This window comes from Miniopterus schreibersii (genome assembly GCF_964146895.1).
Source record: "Miniopterus schreibersii genome assembly, chromosome: 21".
NCBI lineage: Eukaryota > Metazoa > Chordata > Mammalia > Chiroptera > Miniopteridae > Miniopterus > Miniopterus schreibersii.
Window position 1 is genome coordinate 12,378,711 of NC_138123.1, and position 20,878 is coordinate 12,399,588.

Sequence of the window (20,878 nt, forward strand, 5' to 3'; positions counted from 1 at the left end):
GCGCGGCGCAGACTTTCCGGTCTGGCGTCTGACGTCTTCCGCGGCCACTGAATCGGAAGTTCTGGGCTTCGGTTGCTTAGAAATGGGCACCGGCGGGAGGGGTGGGCTACGGCCGGGCAAGGGGAGTCCTGACGGGATGACAGCGGGCAAGGGCCGCCTCGAAGAGGTGTCAGCGACTCCTGCTGCTGCTGCTGCTGCTGCCGCCTCGGCCTCCTGCCAGTACAGGTGTATCGAATGCAACCAAGAGGCCAAGGAGCTGTACCGAGACTACAACCACGGCGTGCTGAAGATAACCATCTGCGTGAGTTGTCAGGTGTGGGGTGTCCTTGGGAACAAAACGGCCTGGCGAGATTTGGGGACCAATCTGCGCCACCTTTTTCGGGTGATAAAAAAAAATCGAGTTTGAGGACCTCCCGGTACAGTGTTCAGTCAGCCGCCCCCCCTGCCCGTCCGTCCCGCCTTCGTGTGTATACCTGTAGCGAGAACCCGCGGCCCTGCGCTGCTTTTCCCGTGTCCGTCGGGTTTGCTGGGGAGCCCTTACCCTGCGAACGGATCCTTGGGCGCAGACGGATGTAGGTGTTGTGCAGAGAAATGCAAAGATCTGAGTCGGTTGACAATAGGGCTCACGCTAAAGCTGCTTTATTTTTAGATACTCTCCCCTTGCTAGACAAGCGTTAGCATTCTTACACTCCATACCCCATTTTAATTCTCCTGAAATATATATATATATTTTAGGCTTCATGCATTGTGCTTATCGAATGTACAGTGTTGTGCACAAAGCGCGGTGCTAGGGGTTGGTATACAAAAACCGAAAACGAGGGAGTAATAATTCTGCTCTCAAGGCGTTCATAGCCCGATTATAAAGAATGGGCTTCTGTTTCAAAAGTCACAAAATCGAGGGCATTAGCAAAGAGCCTGTCGCATGATAGCCAATCAGTATGTTCCTGTCCTGTTTCTGATCTGGCGATTAGAGAAACATGGCCTGTAGTTATGTACAAGGGAGTAGACAAGGAGTGACTGTATCTGTTTATTGTCAACCAGTATGATCACTCGGGCTCATGCTCCCTCAGTTTACGTTCCTCTCTCAGATGCCTTCCTTTGCTTGGAAAAATTTCAACCCTGGTTAAACCCAACGTATTGTGTGATCTGCACACTTGCAGCTGCACAGTGCTGGGGGAAAGTGCCATGCAGCCCTGAGCACTCACCTCAGGTAGGCCCTCGATGCCGTCTCACCATCACCTTGTGTTTCACTGGTCCATTCACTTTCCCAGTGTTCTGAACAATCCAAAAAACACCTCCTCTGTCCTCAAGTTTCCCGTATATCCTCTCCCATTTCACGAAGAAAACAGAGAGCGACCACCAGCTTTGCAAACACACAAACCCAGTACTAAATTTGCTATTCATATCGTCTTCCCCTCTGTTCCTGTGTCTGAACTGAGGGACTCCCTGTCTAAAGGCAGTGCCTTCACTTGCGCACGGGGTCCCATCCTCTCCATTTACTGCAGGGCATGCCCTTCTGCTCCCTGCTGGATCACGCCCACCAACGTATGTATCATTATTTCTTTAAAAACTAAATTCTTGACCCCACTTCCTCCTCTCGCTCCTGCTTCCCCACCTCCCTCCCCCGCTGACAGAAAAATTATTTAAGAGATGTCTGTACCTGCTGTCTTTATCTCCTCTGCTGGTTTCCCTTGAACCTCCCTCAGACTTTCAAATTCCACCCACCGTTTCATAAGAAACTATTCTCGTTAAGGTCACCACTGACTTCCACTTTGCCAGCCCCTTCTCAGTTAACTATCAGCAGGGTTTGACCTCATTGCTTCCTCCTCCTGGAAACCCCCCTGTGCAATTGCCAGGACACCATGCTCCTCTCTTTCTCTCCTTATCTCACTGGCTATTTTCTCTCACTCTCCTTTCTGGTTCTGTCTTACCACCCTTATTTCCTAACCCCAAGGCCCCATTCTTGGGCCTTGTTCTGTTTACACTCCTTTGAAGAGCCCATTCTTGCTCGTGACCTTAAATACCATCTAAATTTGACAGTCCCCAGATTATTGAGATACACTCAGCCTGAACCTCTCTCTTGAACTCCAGACTCAGATATCCAACTTCTCTCCCCTTGGATTTCAATAGTTATCTCAAACCCTCACAGTGAATGGGAACTTAGTTCTTAAGAGCAAAAAAATCTGGAGTTATCCTTCATTTTTCTCTTTCCTTCACATTCCTGTTTATTTGCTTAGTGAATCATGTTTGTTCTACCTTCAAATAATGATAGAATCCACCTCTTCACCACCTCTGTGCTGCATTCATAGTCCAAGCCACCATCACGCCTCGTCGGGACCATTGTCATAACTCTAAGCTGGTCTCGCTCTGTCACCCTTGTACCTCTTCAGTCTCTTCACACAGCAGCCAGACTGACTTTTTAAAAATATAAGTTAGATAATGCCATTCCTTTGGTCAAACCAAAGACTGCATATTTTGTTCATTAATGTAGCTGGATCACCCAAGACAGTGCCTAATACATAGTAGGTACTTGAAAAATACCTGTTGAATGAATAAACCATTTCTAGGTTTTTAGATGATACTGTACTTAGCCATCCTGGTGTGAGAGAGAGCAGTAAGTTATATGTGGTCTAAACTTAATGACCTTTGGACTGGTCCAATTAAATGGTCCGTCTGAAAGATGACAACCACATAATAGTGAATATAGCCTTTTGTCCAAAGAAAAACTAGTGCCTGTATATGCATTTTAGTTAGTAATGTTTAATAATATAAAATAACCTTTACTTTCTTAATTGCTGGCATTAAGGTAACAATGAAACCCCTTTCCTAACTATCAGCTTCTCCATACTTTGATTTATGGAAAGATAAGATAACTATTGGATAGCTGTTTAGGTCAATGGCTACAACCTCCCTCACTTCCCCCACATTGTACTTTGTCACCCAAGAGATAGATTTGAGAGTCATATTTGGAATGTTGACTGGGGTACCGTACCTTATGGGTTCAGTACTGTACACAGTCATTCGCTAATGGGTGTGCGTAATGTCCGCATTCTTACTATGCTAATGCTTAGTAATACACCTAATAGCATCACACAGGACAGATCATTTTGTTGCTGCTACACTCTAAATATTATAACATAATATAATTTTTAACAGTCTCTCCAAACCTGAGATTAAAAAGTAAAAAGTTTTTAGACATCAGGCTATTTGTTGTGAAAAAACACCCAAAGTTTCTAGGTGGTCTTACAACTAGTAACTCAGACATACTTTGGTCTCTTCCCTGTGTATCTGGAGTCAGCAGTGTGGTCATCCCGATCTCCCTTCCCTTTGTACTTCGTGTTTTTCCGTTGCCATTCCTCCCAGCCTGCCTTTCTTTTCCCTAATTTTCCTCCATCCAATGGAAGCATGTCTCTTGCTTTTAGCCATTCCCTCCGCTTCAGCTTTTCATAGTTCATTATAATTATGCTTAAAGATAGAGTACTTTTATATCTTCCAGTGCCTGGCCTACTAAGTGCTCAGATGTTTGATAAACTCATTATGATAACAAAATAAAACAGGGCTCCTGTGAGATTCCATAAGTGTCGGTTCTGTTCAGCAGCGCAGCATTTAACAGCCACTTCTGGGTGCTGGGTGCACAGATGAGTAAGACACAGCCCTGCCCTCAAAGAGCTTAAAATCTAGTGAGTTCCACCTTTAAGATGTGTTTGTTTACTGTGGAGCTAAAACTAAACAGATTTGAGAATGAATGGGAATGGAGATAGCCCTAGAGATGATGGGAAGCAGCAGGAACATTCGTGACAAAATTGGCCAATTGATATTCTGAAAGAGATGCGATTCGTTAGGGAACTGCAGAACATAAGTCGTGTCCATGTTAAGACAGGTCAGAGGGCACTGTTGCAGTTCCCAGGGTGCACATGGTCCCTGTGCTGCAGCGAGGTCTTCAAGGACAAATTGCTCTTTCAGGATGCTTGTCTATTAAGTAATAAATGATATGGAATAGAACAATTTTGGGGGAAAAAAAAAAACCACCCAAAAACTTATCTACTGAATTTAGCTATCTCCCAATAGGATGTTTTATTACGTTCGTTTGTTGCCGTATGTGTGGTTTTACTCCTTACATTCAAGGCAAAGGAAGCACTCGAGGGAAAAGCAGATAATAGAGTCAGGACAAGGGAGAAATGGGCCTAAGCTGATAGGAAGGGCACCAGCAGCCTCTAATGGACTCTTGGTGTTTATGCTCTAAGGGAAGGTGGGCATAGCGCGTGGCGTATCACATGGTACCAGAAGCTGCCGCTTCTATTTGGGTCATATCAGCCTGTGCTCATTCCACTGTAGCACTTACAGTGGCGTGTTTGTCTTCCTTTCTAGGCTGCGAGGTCCTTGAGGATAGAGACTTGGGGCTCCAGGTGACTATGCAGCACCTTGGAAGTGCCTGGTCCTCAGAAACAGCTAAGGATGGAGAGCTGTTGTTTTGAATGTAATGGCCACTCCAGAGACATTTGTCAGACAAGTGACTGCCAGAGGAATAACTGTGCTGCTGTGTCTCCTGCTGCTGGTTTCTGCCTGTCTCCTAAAAACCATCCCAATCCTGTCTTAGACTTGAGGTGCTGTCTGAAGATGGGTATTAGAGAACTTGTAAAGACCAGAGAGAGGACCCTTAACCAGTTAGTGGTTTCATTTTAAAAGAAGTAGCATCTCTGGTCATCCAATCTCATCCATATGAGGGAGGAAGTGTTCCCCACGTAGCACAGGGAGGCGATCTAGAAAACAGCTCTTTGTCATGAATATAGAATTTCTGATGCTGTGGCTTCTGTTTAGACACTGGCTTAGTCTTTGCTCAGCTAAAAAGCTGCAAAATTAGTAACCTCTCATGCCTCCACTTTATTAGGTGGTTTAAATTTGAGGTCCTGGCATATCTCCCTTCATTGGTTCACTCGGTGGGTGGAAAACATGCTCACATCTTGTAGTGATGTGAATGATGTGGGGCAACTATAAGTTGGAAGTGAATCTGGTCTTTCCTTACACCTGGAATACAGGGTTAATACTCTTCAGTGCACGTCATGTTTTTTCTACACTTTGATGTAATTAAAACGCCATCCTACTATGTTTGCATTTCCATCATTTCTATTAATCTTTCATCTCTCAAAGTTTCAAAATGTTGTGTTTGAATTGTAGCCATTTTTGATGAAATTTTGTAACTAATACTGTTTCAAGTTCATTTCTAATGAGTTTGTTCCTATATACCTACATTTAAAAAAATTTTTATTGATTGATTTGAGAGAGAAATATTCATTTGTTTTCCTTGTATGTGCCCTGAGCTGACTGGGGATGGAAGCCATAACCTTGGCGTATCAGGGCATGACTCTAACCAGCTGAGCTTCCTGGCCAGGGCTACACCTACATTTTATATGTTCTAATGGTGTTGGGATTTGATAACAATGTAATCACGTGTCCCAAAAAACCCCACACACAACACATTTAATAGGAATTGCTGAGAGCCCTGGGAGCCTTGATTTGGATAACCTAGAACCAGGCTGCACAACCCAGCTCCTTACACACAGCCGGCACTTTCCAGGGTGTCTACTAGAGCAGACACATATCCTCAATGTTACTGGGAAAAAAGGCTTCTCTTGGAGGCAACCCAGGATTGTTGGCACTGTGCCACATCCTTCCACCTGTAGCTCTCAGAAGCTCTGGGGTAAGGGTTACTTTTCTGAACCCTTTTTTCCAAATCATGTTTCAAGAACCACGAAGTTGGGGGTCATCTGTCCAACAGGCAACAATTTATCAGTGAAAGTATATTATAAATTTATAACAACTCCTACAAATTGAAAGTAGAATTTTCTGGGATACTTTCCTGCTAAAATCAGTCTTTAAATCAAGTATCTTTTTAGCTTCTTAAATATGAAATTAAAAGATGAATATTTCTAGCCTAGGAGATTATATTTAGTCATTTCTGAAACCTTGTCTTGATTAGATGAACAGTTTGTATCTGGATGGAAGTTTATTTAAGTAAATGCTGTTATGGCCTTATTGTTTACAAGTCCAAAATAGTCTGTTATTTTGAAATCCTTTAAGATTTCAGAATGTGTGAATTTGCTTGTTCTAATATTATTTTGCATTATTTCAGAAATCCTGCCAGAAACCTGTAGACAAATATATCGAGTATGATCCTGTTATAATTTTGATTAATGCTATTTTATGCAAAGCCCAGGCCTACAGGCATATTCTTTTCAATACTAAAATAAACGTAAGTTGTGATAATTTTTTTTATATTTCTAATCTTGCTTGATGATACTTTTACATTTTAAAAGAATAATTTTGAACAGAATTGGAGAACATTTTATTTAAAAGAAATCCTAGTGAGGGTGGGTTCTTTACTTGATGATGTGTGGAAGTTTCTAGAAATAATCAGTTTTTTTTAAAAAAGTACACAGTGTTTAGTGAATATTTAAGAATGTGGTCACTGGTAGGAAACTCACAAACCATAATCTGGGTTACCTTTTTTGAAACAGACGTCAATTGTTTTTAACAAAATAAAATTAAATATATCAGGTAGGGAGAGAATTACACCTGTAAGAAATAAGCAAACATTAAAAGCAAAATATTTAAAAATATAACTTATTGCATTTTATACTTTGCTCTTGGGGGAATGCATGAGGTGAGTAACAACATTGAACTTAATCAGAAAAGCCCTCATTTATAAATTGGATTTTTCAAAATACACATTTAGTGTATTGGATTGTGAACTCTTCAATAGTTTGGGTTGGACTGACATAAAATACAGAACACCCAATTAAAATTGAAAATCAGATAAACAACAAGTAATTTTTAGTATATATCCCAAATATTGCATGGGACATACATATACAAAAAGTTATTTGTTTATCTGAAACTCATATTTAACTGGATGTCCTGTATTTTTACTTGCTAAATCTGGCAACCCTGAGTTTGGGCTAACATGGACAGTAACAGTGAAATTTATTTATTCTCCCCTCCCCCCAAGTTAAATAACCAGGGCAGTTTTTAAATTACTGGAGCATTGATCCTCAAACTTTGCTGCACATGGAGTCACCTGGAAGGGAGGGAGGGGACTGTGCTTAATCCTTCCAAGTCAAAGCCTCAATCAAATCCAATTAAATCAGAATCTTTGGGGACGGGGGTGCAGGCATCTATCTTTCGAAGCTGCAGTGCAGCCAGGAGCTCACACTGATGCCTGTCCCAGGACTGCAGTGGGTTTGCACACACTGTTTCCACTTTGTATTGATCAAGTTCAACCCACAGGAGAAACAGATAAGACAAAACCAAACTTCACACCCTTTAAAATTCCCAGCTGACTTGCACCTTTTACTTGCTGTCTTCCAATCTATTTATACTCATCCAGCCTAGGGGCATTTTTTTAAAATTCACCTTCAGACGAATGGTTTCTTAGGCGGTATCATGGAATCCTCAGATTAAATCTCTGTTTTGCTATTTCCACCTACCCACAAGGCACATAAAGCCTGTGCTTGATTCTGTCTGTAAGCCAACTGTTGAAATTTTGATGCAGGGTGAACTACTGTTTAAAGCCATGATTCTTAACTAGGGGTGCACATCAAGATCCCCTAGTTCAGTGTTTCAAAGTATGCGTATCTAGAATGTACTCCCAAAGACTCCAAATCAGGATTGGGACCTAGACATTGGCATTTTGAAAAGTCTCCCCTTGTGATTATGATCAAGACATTGCTAATTAAGAACCACTGGTTTAAAAAAAGAAAGAAAGAAAGACCCGCTGGTTTACAGATTGAATGCAATTATGCTCTTAAGTGGGCAGTTCGGAATTTGAAAAGCTACTAGATCGGACGTTTTCCAAAACCACAAACACATACTGTGTCTGTACCTTTGGAATTAAGTACAGTTAAGTGCTTCTCTACCTAATTGGCAATGTCTTTTTGACTACCAGATGCATGGGAAACTCTGCATATTTTGTTTGCTTTGTGAAGCCTACCTGAGGTGGTGGCAGCTGCAAGATTCAAGCCAGAACACCGATCCTGACGACTTTATCAGATATGCTAAGGAGTGGGATTTCTATAGGATGTTTGCAATTGCTTCTCTAGGTAGGACAAGCCATGCTTTCTGTTCTTAGTTAGCTAGTGCTTGCTTCTGTTATTAAAAATAAGGCGCATGGTAAGAGGAGCTAGTTAACATAGGACTTGAGGCTTAGTTTTCAGCTCTACCACTAACCTGCTGAGTGAGTTTGTCTAAATTACCTGCTTTCTTACTTTTTTATTTGTTACCACACCTGTGGTATGGAAATACCATCAGATTAAATTGTCTTTTTCCATCTGATGGATATTAGCAGATTAAAGAGTTTCATAAAATGTTTTGAGACATAATATTGTTGATAAATCCTTAAATTTAAGTTCTAATTTTCCAATTTGAAAATGACCCAGGCCCCATCTTTACTAAAACAGATTGATAATTGCCAGGCATTATCCAATGTATTCTACTAATGCAATGTATTTAACAGGGAAAACCTATTATTTATCTGACTGCATACAGGGAAATTGACTACTATCTGAAATTCCTTAAGTTCAGGAATTGCTTTACTGCAGAATTTGAATTTGTGACAGGTCAGAATTGTGTTGTGTTCATTTCTGTGACTATTTTATTACTTACTGGTTTCCATGCTTCTCTGCTCCTAAAATTCTTTGATTATTATGAAGCATTATAATCCACTCCACTGTCCTGTTTCTGGACCCTGTGTCCTCTTTGGTCCCCTTCTCTATCTGCCCTCCCTCCCTGGGTCCACTCATCCAGCCTCATGGTTTTAAAATTCATCTACATGCTGAGGATTCCCAAATGTACATAGTAATATTAAAAATATCCTTGGCCCGGCCGGGCGTGGCTCAGCGGTTGAGCATCGACCTAGGATCCAGGCGATCAGGGTTCGATTCCCAGTCAGGGCACATGCCCGGGTTGCAGGTTGTGGGCTCGATCCCCAGTGTGGGGTGTGCAGGGGCTGGCAGATCAATGACTCTCTCCTCATTGATGTTTCTGTCTCTCTCTGAAATCAATAAAGATATATTAAAGTATATATATATATATATATATATCCTTAAACACACCACCTAAGCCAAGAACTAGAACCTGATGTAATTTTAAGCTTTAAAGCAAAGCCTCTTAACATTTCTAAAGGTAAACTGCCTTACGGACTCTGTCTATGAATGCTTTCTGGAAGGATAAGGAATTGCGCTAGTTTGTTAAAATCAGTAAGGGACGTTTTTAATGTAGGTGACAGAGCATTCAAAATCCTATAGGTAATAGGCACTCAATAAATGTTGGAAGAATGAACAAAGAAAGTGTCTTCCTATGTAATTCTCAGGAGTCGGGGCCCATCTTGCAGATTTAAAACCCTCTGTTCTTCGGTTTAGTCTCCCGTGGAATCTCCTGCACTTAAGTGGTCAAACAGAATCTTACTTCCCAGAAGGAACTTCAGAAAACCGATGATGACCCTCCTGATGGAGTTACCTTTTCTTCAGTGGGATGATGAAATACTTCATGAAAGAATTGTTGAGATATATTTCTGAAATTAGACCAGCAGGATTTGACACAAAAAACAAAAAATAAAGAGGAGGAAGGGGAAAAATTTGACCTTGATACAGCCTTTCTTTCTTAATGGAGCCAGCTGATACCTTGTATTTTGGGTTGTGGTTCGTTTGCTTTCATGGGGATATGGTGTGTGTATTTGGATAGGGACATTCATATTTTCATTTCCCATTTCCTTCTCAGAACAAGCTGCCTTTTTTGTTGGCATTTTTACTTTCCTGTGGATAGAACAATCCATCACAACGAGAAGGAAACCCAACTTCGTCTTGCTGCTGAAAGCGTTACTGCTGTCCAGCTACGGGAAACTCCTGCTGATCCCGGCTGTCATTTGGGAGCATGAGTACACACCGCTGTGCCTGCGACTCATTAAAGTGTTTGTCCTCACATCAAATTTTCAGGCAATTAGAGGTATGCTTGTGTTGTATTCTGCCTTCTCAGCTTTCCACACTCACAAAAGCTTATAGCCTTATTTCTAGATCACAGTTTTTGCATAAGCTGTTAAACACTGGAGATCTTTATAGAATAATGACAGTGCCTAACGTTTCTATAGTGCTTTGTACACAGCACGTATTTAGTCTTTGTTCAGTTGAACCACGTGGTGCTGTTTGGTTTTCAGAATGTTTTCATATGCACAGTCTCTGTCCCGTGAGGTAAGCCGGGCAGCCATTATTACCTCTACTTTATGAATGATTTGTCCAAATTTACATGGTGGGGCAGCTGTCAAGCCAGGACAATTCCTGCTCCACCAAGGGAGGGATGAGCCACCCTGTGTGTCTTCCTTTTCCCACACACTGTGAGGAGTGCTGTTTTAAATGAGCTATTACCTGATACTTTTTATCATAATGCTTATCATCTCGTCACCTGTAAAACTGAGAGTACCCATTTTTTATGACCTTATTTTATTTTCCCTTTTAATATTAATGGGAATCTGTGTCTTAATTTCAGGAGTGTTTTTGTTCTAAGCAGATGCTTTGCTTCTCTCAAAAGGTTTGCAGCTGGGAAAGTGGGAGAAGGTAACAGCATAGATCAAAAGAGAAGAAGTAGAGATTTTCTAAAAGCAGCTTTATAAACAATTCCATTCGTACCACATAATTTACATATCATTTAATAATGACAATATCATGTAATTAAACTCTGAGGAGCTTAGCAGTTGCCTTTTCTTCTCCAGTGACGCTAAACATCAGCCGCAAGCTCTCCTTCCTGGCCGTCGTGTGTGGTCTGCTGACAGAGAGCACCATGGTCTACTTCTTCAGGACGATGGAGTGGGACATTGGCAGTGACTGTGACACCTATAAGTCTCAAGACTTCTGAGAGGTACAAAAGCACCTCAGTGTTCATGCACTCAGACAGGTGTCCTTCTCAAACTGGACAGGTGTCATTGTAAATAAGTAGGCCCCTTCCAGAACCGCCCCCTGGCCCTTGATTGCCTCTGGGACATTAGTACATGTGTCACAGCATCCTTCACTTTTGCCATCCTCAGTGACATCCACATCTGTGTTTTTCTTGTGTCGAGAGCCCTGTTCTCACAACTTCTCTCACACCTCCATCCAACTCACTCCTGCTAGGATCTCAGACTCTGAAGTCTGTCCCATTGACAACTTCTTTTATGCTTTCCCCCCTTTCTCCTTCCACCATCCCTGCCTTTTGCTGCCATTTTCACATCTAGTCCTGTGACCTCTAATTTCTACTCCTGACTACCTTGCCTCTCTTAACCACACCTGCAACCTCCGTTATGTTGGCTCATGTTTTATATTTGTTCATGTCTTATATTAAAAGCCCGTGTGTTTGTGCCTGGCTCCCCCAGACTGGTTAAAGTTTGGTGCCAAGAGAAACCATGGCTGAAGACTCCATGTCTCCCATGGCACAGGGCCTGCCCTCATAGTGTTTGTTGGTTTGATTTAGCAGAAGGTGCTGCTCCAAACTCTTCCTCTATTTTCCACAGTTTTAGTCTTCACTATTTGTGGCCTGACCAGCTCCATCTGGAAACAAGAAGAAATAAGTACAACCAAACTCCTCATTTCTGTTGAGTGAAATAAAGTAAAGATTTAAATAATTCCTGACTAAGAAATCGATGGTTATGGCATTTGAAAACCCAACCCTACCACCCCTCATTGTCTCACCCCCACGTATAGGAAACAACTAAACCACACACAGACACAGACATACACAGGAACCTCACACAAACACAGGGCATTGCTGCAGGGACTGACACGCAGCGAGTGAAGATTGGTACTTGTAGACCACTTCAGGTAAGCATTAAATGAAGAGAGGAACATGCATTCGTGATCCACATATAAAAATATGTTTCATTCCTATGTCATGCTTATATCTTTTCATTTAATGTTAAGTTACTGGCTTTAAATAATATATTTAAAATAATACTTTGTATTCTTATAACAATAGAAACACTTTTCTCATAATAAAGTCAGGATAAACTGAGCTTTTGTCAATTTTTTTTTAATCTTCACCTGAGGATATTTTTTCCATTGCTTTTTAGAGAGAGTAGAAGGGAGGTGAGGTGAGGGGGAGAGACATTGATTGGTTGCCTCCCTCACAAGCCCTGACCAGGGCGGAGATTGAACCTGCATCCCAGGACGTGCCCTTGACTGGGAATCGAACCCCCTACCCTTCGGTACACAGGCTGACACTCTAACCACTGAGTCACTCTAGCCAGGGCAAGCTTTTTTCAATTTTCAATTCAGTATCTTCCCCTGTAATGGAAGTTACCTTTCAGAATGGCTGATCGAGAAATAACTAACTAAAAACAACGGAATTGTACTCTTTACAAGAGTGGATCATATCTCAATGAAGCTGTTATTAAATAAATATTACCTTTCCCCTTTTCTCTCTCCCTGTTTCACTCATTTGTTCTTTCACTCATTATTTATTCATTAAACAGATACTACTGAGCACCTACTATGAGTGTGTCAGACACTGGGATACAGTGGTGAGTGACACATGGCCCTCTGAGTAGTGATGGATTTGGAAATATTAGTCGCTAATTACAGTACAGTGTGATAACTGCTCTAAACTATAAGTATAGGGCCCTAGGGAGATACACAGTCTTAGAAGTCGAGAAGGTCTTCCAAGAGGAGAGGAAAGGAAAGGAACCTCACAGTATCCCCGGTAGAAAAGCGGTACACGGAGAGTCCTTAGAGGGCGGAGAGTGTGTGGCGTGTGTGCACAGAACTGCAAGTATACAGCACAACACGCTAGTGCGGGCAGTGGGGGTTTTCACATGATATAGGAACTCACGTGAAGGTCAGAGTATGAGGGGCCTCGTGAGTCGTGTTGTATCCCGAGGACAATGAAACCAGCAGGTAGTTAAAGAGAAGAGTCCCAGGTGAAAACAAGACCAGTTGGGGCACCATCACAGCAGCCATGGGATGTTGACCACCAGATGGAGCCTGTAGATGTCAGGGTGGAGGGAGAAGTGGTTCAAAGGCGTTCAACCAGAAGGAAAGGTCAAGTGAAAACAGGGAGTAGGAAAAATGGCAGAAGATGTAGTACTCTGGTCATAACTTTCAAATCTTTGATCTTTAACTCATAATGAAGAGAAACACATCACCCATTTATAAGTGCATACTCCATACATCCCCAGTCTCTTGATCACCATAAAGGTATTTGTTATTCTTTCTTTTTTAATCAAGCATTAGATGCCCCTTTCCTTGGTGGCAGTGAGTGTCCATGAGCATCGTTAGCTCAGGGTTGTGGGATGTGTGCTGGAGGAAGCTCATCTGGTCCAGCTCTGATCGTAGACTCTGTTCAGCTTATTATTTATTCCATCACTCCTTGGAGTGAGAAAGAGAGTAAGACCAGGAAGAAGGCAGAGAGGCTGCCTTCAGATGGCCAATAGGACCACTTGGAGGAAGTGACCAATTCTCCCACTGCCTGCCCAGGCAGTTTCTTTTCTTTCTGTTCTGTCAGGGGCCCTACATTCTCAACAGTTTATGAAAAATTTCAAAGATACAAAGAAGTTCAAAGAATTGTACAGTGAAAACACATATATCCACCACCTGCATTTTATAATTATTAAGTTTTGCCCTGACTTTTTAAAAGAGCTTGTTCGGAGAGCAGAATTGCTGTTACACTGGCAACTTATAAGGTAGTGGTGGTGCTTGTGCTCAGAATGATGTCTGTTTTCCAAGCCACCCTCCCCCCACAAATTGAGATGTGGTCTAATAACAGTAAAAAAGGTATTTATGGGAAAATCCACTTGAAGATATAAATTAAATCCCTCTTAGATATCCTATTTTTACTGAAAATCGCGTGCACTCAGCCATCACAGTCTTTGGTCACACAGTGGCTGCACTGACAGAGCCCACTGGTGGCTCCTGAGTTTTCAACATATCAAGAACCAGAAGCACTCAGTCTGGGGGAGCCCTGTATAGACATTAACAGGCCCATGAGAAATGGACAAGTGGTCTTTTGTTAAAAGATTTTCTGCCAGAGCATTTGAAGCCCTTTGAGCTAAATCTGGAGGAAAACATCATGGTGTATATATGAGCCAAAGAAAGAATATTTTTAGGTATTTACAAGACAAAAAATGACTGAAATGCTTAAAGTATTTTTTATTGATTTCAGAGAGAGGAAGGGGGAGAAAAATTGATGTGAGAGAAACATCAACAGGGTGCCTCCAGTATGCGCCCCGACTGGGGATCAAACCCAGAGCCTAGGTACAGGCCCCGACCAGGGACAAACCTGCCACCTCTTGGTGTATGAACAGCGGTACAACCAACCGGGCCACACGGCCGGGGCTAGAAAGTCATTTTAAAATCACAGTCGCATACAAAGCAACTGAAGCTTGGAATGGTTAAGAGATTTGCTCAAGGTCACACAAGCATATAGTGACTGAACTGGGACTAAAACCTTGGCCTCTACTCCAGGTCTAATGGAGATCCCTGGGTCTATGTTGGTCTGTACTCCTGTGCTAATGGGGGGTTTCTGGGTCTATGTTGGTCTTCACTCCTGGTCTAATGGGGAACCCCTGGGTCTATGTTGGTCTGCCCTCCTGTTCTAAGGGGGGGCCCTGGGTCTATATTAGTCTGCACTCCTGTTCTAATGGGGGGTCCCTGGGTCTATGTTAGTCTGCCCTCCTGTTCTAAGGGGGGTCCCTGGGTCTATGTTAGTCTGCCCTCCTGTTCTAAGGGGGGTCCCTGGGTCTATGTTAGTCTGCCCTCCTGTTCTAAGGGGGGTCCCTGGGTCTATGTTAGTCTGCCCTCCTGTTCTAAGGGGGGTCCCTGGGTCTATGTTGGTCTTCACTCCTGGTCTAATGGGGAACCCCTGGGTCTATGTTGGTCTGCCCTCCTGTTCTAAGGGGGGTCCCTGGGTCTATGTTAGTCTGCACTCCTGTTCTAATGGGGGGTCCCTGGGTCTATGTTAGTCTGCACTCCTAGTCTAACGGGGGATCCCTGCATCTATTTTCCCTTGTTAAGAAAGGAGATAATTTACTGTTCTTCAAATACAATTAGGAATAAAGAACAATAGAGTTTTAAATAAATAGGGAACTCAAATGACTAAAACCAGGTTTAAATATTAGTTCTTGGTCTCAAGGGACGAAGCTGTAGAACATGAACAATTTATTTAATTCTTTCCCAGTGGAACAGCTGTGATCCTTTAAGGTTGTGTTGTACCATTTTGATACCTAGCACACCTAACCATATCCTTCCGTTATGAACCTGGGAACACAATCTAAAGGGAAATATGCTTAACCCAAGACTAAAATGTTCTCTGGACCTTGACGAGCCAGCAGAGGAAAAGCATCACAACAGCAAGACCGTCAGTACCCAAAGCAGGATTCTATTTATTCCTATTTAACAAATATTTATATACACTATCACTTTGTTCCAGGCCCTATTTTAAGGGCTTCATAATTATTAACTCATTTAATCCTCATTATAATCCTAGAAGGTGCCTGTTGCCTAACGTTGACTCTGAGAGCCCATCAGGACGTGTATCCTGAGTTCCGTATGTTGAGGGGTTAGCACACCACAGTGTACTCAGCCAGCAGATTGAATGATGAAGGCCCATCATGACACGTAAATAGCTAAGGGGGCAAGAACATAAAGGTGCCTAGAAATCTGTATTAGTTTCCTGTGGATGCTGTAACAAATGATCACATGCTTGGTGGTTTAAGACAAATTTACTCTCTCCCAATTCTGGAGGCAAGAAGTCCAGAGTCAGCTTCACTGGGCCAAAACCAAGGTGTCAGCAGGGCCACACGTCCTTTGGAGGCCCAAGGTGAATCCATTCCTTGCTTCTTGCAGCTTGTGGTGGCTGCTGCCATTCCTAGGCTTGTGGCCACACCCATCTCTATCTTCCCAGTGCCTCCTCCTCTGTGTGTGTGTCCAGTCTGCCTCTCTCTCTCTTATAAGGACATTTGTGATGGCATTTAGGACCACCTGGATAATCCAGAATAATCTGGTGATCTTAAGATCCTTAGTTCGATCACATCTGTAAAAGCCTTTTTTCCCCAAATAAGGTAACATTAACAAGTTCCAGAGATTATTATCTTTGGCCAAGATATCTTGGGGGGTGGGCATTTTTCATCCTACCACAAAACCATTTGGTTAATAGCAACGCCCACCCCCTGCCACACACACAGACAGACACCCTCCCAAGTGGGAGCAGGACTCTCCTGCGAGAAGTCACAGGGAGGCTGACTCCAGGGCACTGCAAAGAGCTCTCTGAAAGGAACCTCACAGCACAGCCTTCTGTTCTCAGGCTGTTGGAGTAGAAGCTACGTGACTCATGTACATGATGGAGATTCCTGCACTGGCTGGGAGTGGATTCCATATAACTTAAGATTCCCTTGTGCCTGAGCAGGTTTGGCTCAGTAGTTAGTCGGCCCACGGAGTGAAGGGTCCCGGGTTCAATTCCAACCAAGGTCATGTACCTCGGTTGCAGGCTCAATTCCTGGCCTCGGTTGGTGCACAAGCAGGAGGCAACCAATTGATGTCTCTCTCTCACATAGATGTTTCTCTCTCTCTCCCCCTTCTGCTCTCTCTGAAAAGCAATGGAAAAAATATCCTTGGGGGAAAATTTTTTAAAAAAAGAAAAAGATTCCCTTGCAACATTTACAGAATGCTGTTCTAAATCTTCCCGTGCTTTCCAGAAGTCACCTTGCTGGGAACACCTGGGCAGGAAACAGCAAGGCAAACATCTGCTCTAGACAGTCTATCTTTGGCCTTCATTTGACTTCAAGGTCAGAATCTGCCTCACGTATGTTCTGCAAGCAAACAGGACTTGTCTTTCTCACAGCAGGTGCTTCGTGCTGATTTTACACCTGGCTTCCTCTTATCTGTCCTGCCCTCTGTGTCCCATTTGTGCTGATTTCTAAACCCACTTTAAAAAGAAAAACAAAACAAAAAAAACCCTGCATCTTATTGTGCTGTGTGAATTTTTACAAAGCAACTTTAAATAGCTTGTGGAACAAAGGTGATATATAAATCCCATGAACCCATTTAAAGTAAATAACCGCATATGCAGGTGCATATCTGTGCTGGGTGCCTCCCGCCCTGTGGGCTGTGCTTCCTGCCTTTCTTCAGCAGCAGGGGGGGGAGGGGAGGGGAGGGGAGGGGAGGGGAGGGGAGGGGAGGGGAGGGGAGGGGAGGGGAGGGGAGGGGAGGGGAAGTCGACTTCCAGGCCTTCAGCTGGGCCTCTTGCAGTTGAGGGTCAGCACAGTGAAATGCTTCGGTCTGAGTGCCTGAGCCTGCGTAGGTTCTTGATCAGTGAGACAGACATTAGTGCGTGTCCAACAGAAACTGGTTGAGAGAAGCCACATGGGGTGTGACTTCAGGGGTATTAAGTTGAACTTGTCTTCCCTAGTATCTGCCAGAAAGGCAGATGGGGACCAGCCCCATAGAGGACCCAGCCCAGTGGGGAGCGCTGCTGGCCAAGGTATGCGGCTGATAAACTAACAGCCGAGCCTGGTGGGGGCGCCCTCCTCACTCTCCAAACTCATCTCCATCCCTGAGGAGTCTATGCTTCAGACACACCAGTGGGCTCCACTGCCAGCTGCCCTTCAACTGCAAAGGCCCACGACTTTCCCACCATTGTGCTGGACTTGGGAACTTCAGTTTTCTCATCTCTAACCCAACTGACACTCTAGAAGCATCTTAAATGTCTTTCACTCTTCCTCCCTGAGCCCCTCTGGCGTCTTACCATCCTGATAGCAGAGGAATGAAAGAAGGGTAAGGCGCTCTCTTACCTAAGTCCCAGAACAGAGCTGAGCTGAGTCCTAACCTCCCAGGCTGCGCCCTCAGAAGGGAATTGGGACATCCTCTCAGGCTGCCAGGTGACTGTGGCTTTCACCACGTCTATTTCTAATGCGTGTGCTCCTCCCACCAAAATCGGCCTTCCCAGTAGCAGTGGTTTTGTGTTCCTGAGGCCCCATTCTCACCCATCACTTACTTTCATTAAAGTTGCTCTGTCTTGGAGATAAAATGGGAAGCAGGGAGAGGAGGTCCTGGAGCTTCTGTCTGAGGTTGGCATTGCCCTGTCCTCTCCTCTCTCAGGTGTCTGCCTCTCCAGGGCTATAATTCTGCCCTACTGTTGCCTCGTGCTTTTATTTTGCTAATATTGCTTTGTTAGTGTATGTAATAAACGTTTACTCAACATTCTGTAGATACTAAGTTTGCTTGTGCAAGTTCTTCAGCGGGTCTGAGAATCAGGCAGGAAACTGGGTATCTAAGGGCCTGTCCTCAGATGACCAGTGGCCAGAGAAGTGAAAGGTCATGCACTCTTTTCACAGCTGGTTAGAACAGAGGCATCAGGTGGCCTGTTGACACTTTCTCCAAAGCCCATACGAGGTGGTCGAGAGGCCCACACACTCCGGTAGCATTTTCACCCATGAAACTCTGATCCAGCAGGTGTCAGCTGCCCTTCAGATGCAACCTCCAACATCATCTTCCCACCTAAGCTCTCCCACCTCCACGCAGAAGGGGCTCTTACAAATCTCTGAACTGACAATACAATTTTTCACGAAGACAAGAAGACTGGATGTGCTCGGGCTCTATAATCAGTAAGTTTTCTTCAGGCAGAAAGATGAAGCTGAACAGCCAGCTTGCCTACCGTGAAGTGACGGTGGCCGTAGAGCCTCCCATCACCATTACACCTGCCAGATATTTATAATCATAGGCTCTGGATGAAATTGGGCCTGTGACATAGAAATCAGACCAAGATCCAATTAAAAAAAAAAAAAAAAAGCTACGCAATGAATCATTAAATAATGAAGCCCCATGCTGAGATTTGACATTTTGCCAGCACCCACTGTGCATCTGAGATGCCAGCTCTGCTGTCTTCCAGCCACAGCCTTCAGCAAGCCACTTACCCTGTTTTATTACAGAAGTGAAAGGTATTTTATGAAAGCACACAACACTACACACAAAAGTTTTTGGAGACTTTATGACATTCCACCTGCGTTCACTCCTTTCCTCATGAAGAACTTACCTTCAAGCCAGCGCAGATGTTTCCTCCACCAACATGCCCAAGTATCTGCTGCGTTTCCTTCAAGGCCTCAGTAGCCCACGGTGCTTAATCTCATGCATTAGGTGTTTGGGGACCTGTTAAATCTGTAGGCGCTCTTCATGTCACCCATAGTGTGTTCTTGGTGCCTGGCTCAATGTGACCCAGGAAAACACTAAATAAGTGTTATTTGAATGAATGACATCACTCCTGATTACAGGTTGGTTAACTACTAGAAAGCTAAAGAGGCTTTTCTTTACCATGTATGTTGCTTGACAGAGTAGAGCCTGGTTTCTCCAGCCTTTGACAGCTAATGCTGGACACCAGGTGCTCTGCTGGCCCCTGAGGAGCAAGCCAGTCCCACCCTGAACCTAAAGGCAATGATTTATGCCAGGTGGCAATAAGGGACACCAGCTGAATTTATTTTCTAATCATCCGTGGAACCTCTGCAGGGAGTGTGGATTAGAAAACATTTTACGATTTGGTAAATGTTAATATTCCTTGTCAAGCTGTATTTACAACAGTACACCATGTTAGGAGTAAGAGGAAGTTTGGGGTGATTTATAGACATCATCTCCAGCAGAGCGTTAAAACCCGCGATGGTTTATGCACATGTGCCACTTCTCCATCCGAGCACGGCCTGTTTGCACCGCCCCTCGCACACCTCGATCCCTCCACTTCTGACTCTGATGGACTATCCCACAGTAACGGGAGGAGAGCCCAGGAAGCCAAGGCACTAACTGTGAATCACGGCGGTTCCAGAAGAGCCAGAGGCACCGACCAGGGGAAGGACACACTCTGAACCAGAGCCCCCCCAGCCTGAGCCAGCGGCAAGCTCCACACCAGCCACTGTGAGCTTGTTCCCAGAGGACTGGGTGTCATGGCCATCCTGGGGGCTGGGAGCAGGGGCCAGGCCTGGCCAGGCTATTCTTTCATGCTGGTAGATTCTGTAGCCCTCAGGGTAGCAGTGTCGGCGCTGGGCTGACATAAAGCCGTGTTTCACGCATGAGACTCATCAGTGCATCTCATTAGACAAAGGCCCGATTCAGTAGGTCTGGGGGCCTCTCTAGCATGTTTCCGGGCTGCATGATCCATGGACCACGTTTTGAACACTAGCTCTCAACTAGTTCTGCATTAGAACCACCTGGGGGCTTCTGTAACCAGACCCACGCCCAGGCCTCACCCTTTACTGAACTACATCAGAACAAGGCTGGGGGTCCCAAGCCAGGCTCAGGATTTTTCTAAAAGATCCCCAGTGATTCTAACATGGTCAGCATTCAGAACAGCTGACCTAAGGCTCAACTCATCCTTAGGTGGGGGCCCAGCCTCAAAGGAACAGCCTTCTATAGATGACGAGACTTGCCCTGGTCTTAGCACTTTCAATTTCTCGTCCCCGCTGAACAGTATGTCCCACGCTGAAGCCACCCCTCACTTAGCTGCTCCTTTCAACACAGGAAATAAGCAGGATGCGCTTCCTCCTCTGCACCAAGGCCCAGTTCCTGGCGCAGGGCCGCGTACACAGCAGGCTGCCAACTTGCCGGTTCCTGAGGACGAGTTTCACGTCCTCTCTGACCCGAAAGAGACGCCAATAAGCAATTATCACACCAAATGGGAGAAGAGCACAGGGCCTGGGGTAGTAAAGGCCGAGCAGCCCCCAGACCATGGCGGATACAGCATGTCCAAGAAGCCAATAGAGGAAGCTTCTTTCAAATTCCCCATGACAAGAAAACTGTAATTTTCTTTCCATATTTGATTAGACTCAATGCAACCCAGTGATGAAAGCTGATGATTCTGAATTCAGACCAAAATAACACACAACCCCAGA

At 44.1% G+C, this 20,878-nt stretch overlaps 1 protein-coding gene across 2 annotated transcripts; it reads left to right on the forward strand.

Moving 5' to 3' along the window:
* Positions 1 to 40: 40 nt before the first annotated feature.
* On the forward strand, positions 41 to 12,430 carry ARV1 (ARV1 homolog, fatty acid homeostasis modulator). Of its 2 annotated transcripts, XM_081123726.1 has the most exons (6): positions 49 to 301; positions 6,131 to 6,250; positions 7,943 to 8,096; positions 9,772 to 9,996; positions 10,757 to 10,902; positions 11,531 to 12,430. In XM_081123726.1, exons 1-5 carry the CDS (start codon positions 83 to 85, stop codon positions 10,897 to 10,899), a joined length of 861 nt encoding a protein of 286 aa, XP_080979852.1. In that variant the 5' UTR covers positions 49 to 82; the 3' UTR covers positions 10,900 to 10,902; positions 11,531 to 12,430. The 2 variants fall into 2 exon arrangements, with proteins under 2 accessions (XP_080979853.1, XP_080979852.1); XM_081123727.1 differs by having other exon boundaries at positions 41 to 301; positions 10,757 to 12,430.
* Positions 12,431 to 20,878: the final 8,448 nt, after the last annotated feature.

Excerpts from the sequence above, each read along its gene's own strand:
- ARV1 (XM_081123727.1), top strand. The coding sequence starts at position 83 with ATGGGCACCGGCGGGAGGGGTGGGCTACGGCCGGGCAAGGGGAGTCCT. Across the intron at positions 302-6,130 it reads TGCTGAAGATAACCATCTGC|AAATCCTGCCAGAAACCTGT; the intron begins GTGAGTTGTCAG and ends GCATTATTTCAG. Across the intron at positions 8,097-9,771 it reads GTTTGCAATTGCTTCTCTAG|AACAAGCTGCCTTTTTTGTT; the intron begins GTAGGACAAGCC and ends TTTCCTTCTCAG.